Source organism: Haliotis rufescens, unplaced genomic scaffold, assembly GCF_023055435.1.
Source record: "Haliotis rufescens isolate VD_foot unplaced genomic scaffold, xgHalRufe1.0.p SCAF_15, whole genome shotgun sequence".
Lineage (NCBI taxonomy): Eukaryota > Metazoa > Mollusca > Gastropoda > Lepetellida > Haliotidae > Haliotis > Haliotis rufescens.
This window is the reverse complement of record NW_025963835.1, coordinates 6702381-6710460: the sequence shown is the minus strand read 5'-3', so window position 1 is coordinate 6710460 and position 8080 is coordinate 6702381. Positions and strand designations below refer to the sequence as shown.

The window sequence follows — 8080 nt, the reverse complement described above, 5'->3', positions numbered from 1 at the left end:
GTCAATGTCGATCCCAATTGCAAATGCTCGATGCTCATGATAGCAATCACTGGATTGTCTGGTTCAGACTCGATTAATTACACACCGCCGTCATATAGCTGGAATATTGCTGAGTGCGGCGTTAAACAACCAACCAACCAACCAACCAACAAACCAACCATCAGCCAATGCTGTCATGTACACATTGTTTGAATCACTCGTAAAATCAAGTCTTTGAATGGCATTTGCGCCAATTGACTGTTGGCTTCCCCAGTCGTTTCCACCTTTGTTATGTTATTAATTACGTTGTTCTTACAGGTACATATATGTGTTCTCTGCTTCATATCATTTATTTACAAGTAGATAGACCTAAACGTTGTTTTCCTCATAAATAAAGAAGTTGACATCCATAAATTCTCTTCCTCACTCGTAAAATGTTTAATTTTGTGCTATTAATCATAAGCGTTCATGTTTGAATTAACTGACAATCAGGGCTGTCACCCTGAAATGCATGTAACGACGGTGGGTGTTTTATTGGCGTGGGTGTACTTGTGGCTTCATGGTGTTTGGTAGACAGGATAATAGCCCATTCAGTGATGTTTTAGCGGGATGAATCATCGTTCTAGCCTGGTGTTCAGCAGCGTGAGATACTACATAATACTGGACTATACCAAGCTTTAGTTATTGTAATGAGAAACACTGATTTAATATAGATACCCGTGTATGCAGGATAATATCTTTAAAGTTTGATTATATTGTCGGTCGCTGGCCTTTATTACTGAATAGCTTTATCTGCCTGTTATTATAGCATATATGTTGGTGAGATGTTGTTTTGTCAGCATCATTGTGCAGACAGGTGTACAGCTACAGTGGCTGAAGGATTGCAATACAAACACACACAAAGTAGTTTATGTAAAACATGTGTAACGGCAGCTCCGTCCTGTTGCAGTGTGTTGAAGAAACATAATCTTGTGTGTTCAAACACGAAACAAGCCTTCAATGAATCATCCACGGGTGGCCACAACAAACTGATTCAGGATTGCTGCTATGTTTTTTTTCTGAAATATTGTTTGTCTCGGTTGTGATTTAATTACGATAAACGTTAGGTACAAAATAAGCCCCGAGTCAAAAACCACCTTACCATTGTCCTGTAAAACCTAAAACCAACTCATCCCTAAGGGAGTCCGGTATAGAATAGGTCCCCAGCAATCTATACTGGTCGTAGGAGGCGACTGATTGGACTGGGGGTCAGGCGCGTTGACTCGCTCGCTACTCATAATATTAATCACGTGATTGTGTGTTCCATATTCGATTATTTACGGGGCGCCGTCATATGGCTGGAATATTACACAGGGGGAGTAAACAATAAACAAACAAAACAAATATAAAAACATCTCGAAATCACGAGAAAATAAACAAATAATTGAAATAACGAGTATAGAATTTCTATATTTATATTACCAGAGTGGCACATTCGGCTTTCGTAAATAACAAATGGCCTATATTACAAGGTATGAATAGGTGGGATATGGAGTGTATCCGCTGCCCGCTGCAAATGATCGTTTCTCATGTAATACTGTAGGACATTAAGTAAGCTTTTCAGCGGCCAATACGGAGGTCTCGTTCCGGAACAATAAACACGTTGACACACCTTGCGTGCGACCCGTCACAGTTAATATACATGTGTGTCCCCTTTTGACTTGAGCGTAGTGTTACGGATCACTTCGAATGCTCTTACTGCTGGCTGTGTGACGAGTCTCAAGTTTTGGTTTGATGCACTGTAGATAACAGAAGAGAAGTTCGTTCGTGTCAGTGGTCATTACAATAATACTGAATGGAGTGGTTTTGCTAAACTACATGTTTTGAGGCACGAAGCAGGCATGTGTGAGGTGATAAAGTTCGTTTAACGGTAAATTCTAAACTTCTGTAGTGAAATCAAACATACGATGATTATTCTTGTTATTGTCAAGTTAATGTTAAATGGATATTAGTTTCTCTAAACAGTGAAACATATGAGACATTAAAGGATAGATAGATGCTATAACTGCTATAGGAAGTACACCATGGGGGCACTGGTCTAATCATTTTTCAACGTTTGGCTTACCAGGCTTAACATTCGTTGACTGATAACAAATACATGTAGGTCCAAATATAAACTTAAGCCTGAACCACTGGGATGTAGTTTAACATATTTCAATCTACTATAATCACACCGGAGGGTATCTTTTAGTCGTAGGAAATAACATTAAGTATTTTGCCGGCCGGTTGTTAATAGTTTTCTACCCAGGCCAATCATTTTTACCAGCATTTCACTGTAATTTAGATATGTCTCACTTAAGTTTGGAACCAAGTGCTTTAGCTTTATAAATATGGTCGGGTGGGTAACTACTCCCCTGTCACTGAGTTCGACATTAAAGGTAACTACTCCCCTGTCACTGAGTTCGACATTAAAGGTAACTACTCCCCTGTCACTGAGTTCGACATTGAAGGTAACTACTCCCCAGTCACTGAGTTCGACATTGAATGTAACTACTCCCCTGTCACTAAGTTAGACATTGAAGTTAACTACTCCCCTGTCACTGAGTTCGACATTAAAGTTAACTTCTCCCCTGTCACTAAGTTAGACATTAAAGGTAACTTCTCCCCTGTCACTAAGTTAGACATTAAAGTTAACTACTCCCCTGTCACTAAGTTCGACATTAAAGGTAACTACTCCCCTGTCACTAAGTTAGACATTAAAGGTAACTTCTCCCCTGTCACTAAGTTCGACATTAAAGTTAACCACTCCCCTGTCACTAAGTTAGACATTAAAGTTAACTACTCCCCTGTCACTAAGTTAGACATTAAAGGTAACTACTCCCCTGTCACTAAGTTCGACATTAAAGGTAACTACTCCCCTGTCACTAAGTTAGACATCAAAGGTAACTACTCCCCTGTCACTAAGTTCAACATCAAAGGTAAATACACCCCTGTCACTGAGTTCGACATCAAAGGTAAATACACCCCTGTCACTGAGTTCGACATCAAAGGTAACTCCTCCCCTGTAGGGGAGGTGTGTGTGCTGGGACTTTGTTTTGAGATCAGATATTTTTTTCAGCTATAGCTGCAAAACCAGACGTGTTTTTAATTAAATCTATGTGCCAAAATACTGTTTTGAAACAATGTTATTTTTGTGTCAGATAATTTATTTTTAAACAATATGAAGCATAATTATTTTTTTCAGGGCGTCAGAGACAATTTAATTATTTTTCGATAAAATAAATAAAGAGGCGTTTACTACCAATACATGCTTACTCATTTCGCGAACACCGGTGCAATGATTGATTTTCAGTGACCGATTCATACAAAGATTAATTAAATTAAATCTGTAAATATGTAAATAAAAATCACCAAACAAGAAATTATTACGTTCTCTTGTAGAACACATAGATACTTCATATGACCCGCTACTTAAATGAACCGTTACAGATGAATATAAATAGTTTTATCTACAGATGAGTTAAATTTACTTTGGATACATTGAAGTATAATATTTAAGACAATAACCTCGAGATGACTTCAAAATGAAAGGCAACATGGAAATCCCTCGACTCTAATATGGGATTCTCCGACATTCCGCACTCAAAGTAGTCCGCTTCGGTGGGCGTGCCTTAATGTTGTACAATCGTAGGGAAATAAATGCAAGAACACCTGACCAATTAAGCCAATAAGAATGCAGGAATTACTATGAACACAACAACAAAAATAATTGTAAGAATATGCAAATAATCATTATTAACGTTACGTGTGACTCCAACGAACACGCAGAACGCCTGTTGTTGTCTCCTGAATATTCTTTTACTTTTGAGACACAAATATCTGTCAACCTCCGACAGCAATAAGTCTAACGGAGAACGTAATGTGTACACAATCAAAACGACTTAGTTTGAGTTATAGATGAAATCGGGTGGATATATCAGTGGAAGAGAACTGGCTAATTGGCCATCGTGTAACGATATCAGATCATCGATATACATGTATACTGAGTCAAGTTAAAAACTTCACATTTTGAAAAGTTATCCCATATATGATATACAACGGACAAATGTATCAGAGTAGGTAATTTTTAATCATCAATGTCCAAAGAAGGATTTTAATTAACGGTGGTAACCATAATTTGTTCCAAGCACCTACGGTATTCGGTAATAACATCAACAGTTTAAATCATAAGTCCCAAGCACGAGAATCTGATGGCACACAAGTTCAGTAGCGTGTATGGCCACCATGTGCGTTGTCAACTGCCACACAACGCCTCCGCATGGACCTTGTAATGCTCGTGAACACATGATTGGGAAGACGACGCCGTTTTTGCTGCAAAAGGGTGCCAAGATCTTGCAAATTCTGTGGTTGGTTCTGGAGAGTGCTTGGACTTCTGCCAAGAGTATCCCAGACGTGTTCGATGGGATTGAGGTCGGGAGACCTTGACGGCCAGTCCATGACGTTGACTCACGCATTCTGAAGGAAAGTCCTTGTCAAAATTGCTGTGTGGGGTCTGGCATTGTCGTGTTGGAAGATCAAACCGGGTCCATGTGCTGCCATAAAAGGCAGAAGTTCTGGTGCCAGTACCTGGTCGCGGTAAACAGCAGCGTTCAGGTTGCCACGGATGACAAGAAGCCAGGAACGTGCATTGCCACAGAAAGCACCCCACACCAAGACACTTCCGCCTCGAAATCTGTCAACTTCCTGAACACAACACTGGGCGTAACGTTCATGACGGCGCCTCCACACCCTCGTCCTACCATCAGCAAATCGAAGATTAAATCGGGATTCATCACTGAAGACGACTTGATTCCAATTCCTCTGAGTCCATCGTAAGTGTCGCAGTGCCCACAATTGACGTTGACGTCTGTGTAATTGAGTCAGAATCGGCCCGCAGTATGGCCGTCGTGCTTGAAGGTGAGCAGTTCTCAGACGGTTTCGAACAGTTTGCGCACTCAGTCTACCCCTAAACAGTTCATTTCTGGTTGATGTAGCCGTCAAAAATCGGTTACGGAGGTGACGTAAGACAAACTTACGATCCTCTGTATGTGACGTCACACGTGGTCGACCTGGCCGAGGGCAATCAGCGGTGGTACCCGTTTGCTGTAGACGCGTCTGTAAATCATAAACAGTCCGTCGACTAAAACCAATCGTCCTTGCGACTTCAGCTACGGACGTTCCCGTCTGCAACATGCCAATGACACGTTCACGTTTCACATTTGAAAGGCGTGGCATGACAAATGGCCGTAAAAACTTTTGTTTTCATGTGTTTTTCTTTTTTTTAATGGCTGCTAACAAGTATGGCTGAAAACACGTGCGGTATTATGGCCACGTGACCAGTTGCACGTGAAATAACACTTTTGCCACTATAGTGCTGTGCACATGATTTTGATCGATTCACCTGCACAAAAACGGGTGTTATCTGAAGACAATACGTGACCATTAATGTTTAAATACACAATAAGGGCCCACAATGATAACTGGTCAAAATGTTAAACTTTTAGGATTGTGAAGTTTTTAATTTGGTTCAGTATATATATGAAGGTTACGTTGCGTGTTTCCGCCAAATTCCCTTGTTTTAATTTTGCCATTCCGAGAACACATTCTGACTCGTACGCATAAAGAAACAGATGAGCATGAATAGTGCCCATGTGGATGCTACCTTTCCCTAAATGTCCTGTCCCCACATTTCACAAAGATGATATACACGAGAAAGTCCAGCATTTCACATATTGTTTTCTAAGGAAACATTTGCTTTCCTTTTGGACAAAACAAAACATTCGACATTTTCTCACGTCTTACCGTTGTTTTGGAAGAGCGATGATACTGTGTCGCCAACTACAGACCAATTCAACTGATCAGTTTCCATAGGTAAAGTATTTGAAAGGGTTGCCTTTAAACATTTTGTAATACTGCCGTTTACACAAATGTCAACTTGGTTTCAAAACTAGTCTTTTCAATTAACTACATCATCATGTTTGTGAAGTCGTGAAGAACTTGTTCGTATGACGTACGGTGATGTATCCAAAGCTTTTGGCCGAATATGGGCAACGTGACAGCTCAGTTCCTTGCCAGCGCTGACCTTGAACTGAGGAACAGCCCCTACTCTTGTCCTACTCAGCCATCTGATAGTAGGAGAATGTGATTTACAGTTATAGTTACAGGTTGTCAAGTATAACGTGTAATCCGCACAGCCGATTCTTTCAAAAGTTTGCAAATCGGTTTTTCGATTCATACTAAAACTAAACTACTACTGGACTAAAAAATATACACAGTGAATCCTTATAATTTAATTCGATAATGAAAACATGTGTTATCTACAGTAGTTTAATAAAAAAAAAAACGATATAAAACAAAACAGACAAAAATGACGAGATTGATAAACATTCACGTACATAATGTGGCGTGACATGAATCGCCTGATTCTTTAACTTATTCACATAACTTGTCATGCTCACAAAGTCAGTAGCAAATCAACGGAGAGTAGCATTTAACAAAGTCCATATGACCTGTCAATCAAGGTAAGTGGCGATAAGAACTGCAACAGTCAGGCTGTAACGAACCGGAAGAAATACGTCAGGGAGCAGGCGGCTGTTTCAGATGACATGGTCAGTAACCACCAGATTCAAACATATGTTCAGTGAGAAACGGAAGGCACAGTTGGATAAACCGAATACATGAAATTTGTGGAACCCGGACGAACAGGCGGGCGAGCCTGCACGCTTGCTATTTCATTCCTTCTCGGTCTTCTGTCAGTCTCCAAAAGCAATAAGTCCAACAAAGAACGCGGATGTGTATACAATCAAAACGACAAGAAATACTCTCAGAAAGAAATACTCAAGCGCGACAGCAACGTCCTTCCACTCCATCGGCCTCTCTGTGGTCGTGGCGCCAAAGACGAAAGTCTTCCTGCAAGATGCCTTACGGGATATGTAAACAAGCTTCTGAAAACACCTTGGAACCACTTCTTTATTCGGTTTGTTGTGAAGGGTCAGTACAACGATGGTCAGCATGACGTTGACGGCACTAGAAGTTGTCACTGTCGTCAGATACACCGTCAACATGGACATCACTGTCGACGTCCTCGGAACGAGTTCGCTTACAAACGTCATGAAGACGACTAGTGACAGAAGCACAGTTATTGCGAAGGATAGCTTTTCGCCAGATTCAACAGGAACAAGGAAGACGGCCATGTTGAGAATCGACAGGATGACGATGGGGATGAGGACGTTGAGGACGTAGAACAAGGCTCGACGCTGAAATCTGAGTGTGATACGCCATTTGTACACATTCCCTGTCCTGACTGATGATAAACTGGTGTCAAGTAAATCCCATGTGTCGCTTCTTTGAAACCGACCATTGTAGACCTTATCGCTTCCAGTCACGAATTCGACTTCATCGACCGTGTAATGGACGGCCATAAGATATATGGAACATTCCTGTACGTCAAAGGGGAAGGTGCGGACATTGAGTGGACATGACGTCTTTAAGATGGCGGACGGTATCCATAACACGGTCCCGTTATTGAAAACCGTCATACGCTGAGTATCGTCCGAGAAGACGTCTCGCTTTTCCAAGGTGTTGGTCACTGTTATACTTGGAAACCATGCCTTATAGCCGTTGTTAAAAGTAAAGTATTTGATCCCACCAAAGTCGTCCGGGTCCCAGGCCAAAAACTCATCCTTCCAGTTTATATCGAAAATAACATTACAGGTGAACTGTTGTTTCACGTCGTCAAAGTCAGTTATGTCTAACAGGTTTACAATGGCGGACACCTGGACTGCTTCGCTCTGGTTGTTCCGCGGTCTGTGCTCGGGTGTGTAGTTTGAAAACAGGTAATTTTGTAAATGTCTCGCATCGTGAATAGATGCTCCGTTACAGATACTCAGTGTCAGTGTCAGACAAAACCACCACATCCTCCACCACAGATGGTTGCCTCTCTAATCTGCAGTAAATCACTGCCGAGATGTGAGACTCGTCACTAACACACACACACACACACACACCGGGAATGTATGCGCCATCAAATGATGTCAGCAAATACCCTACTATAGCGAGCAGTAGGGCAACTGCGAACGATTGT

The 8080-nt window shown here is 41.3% G+C and overlaps 1 protein-coding gene across 1 annotated transcript; it reads right to left on the bottom strand.

Moving 5' to 3' along the window:
- Positions 1-6272: 6272 nt before the first annotated feature.
- On the bottom strand, positions 6273-8080 carry LOC124122734 (neuronal acetylcholine receptor subunit alpha-7-like). The gene has a single exon (XM_046485855.2). The coding sequence runs from the start codon at positions 7911-7913 to the stop codon at positions 6750-6752; it is 1164 nt and encodes a 387-aa protein (XP_046341811.1). The 5' UTR covers positions 7914-8080; the 3' UTR covers positions 6273-6749.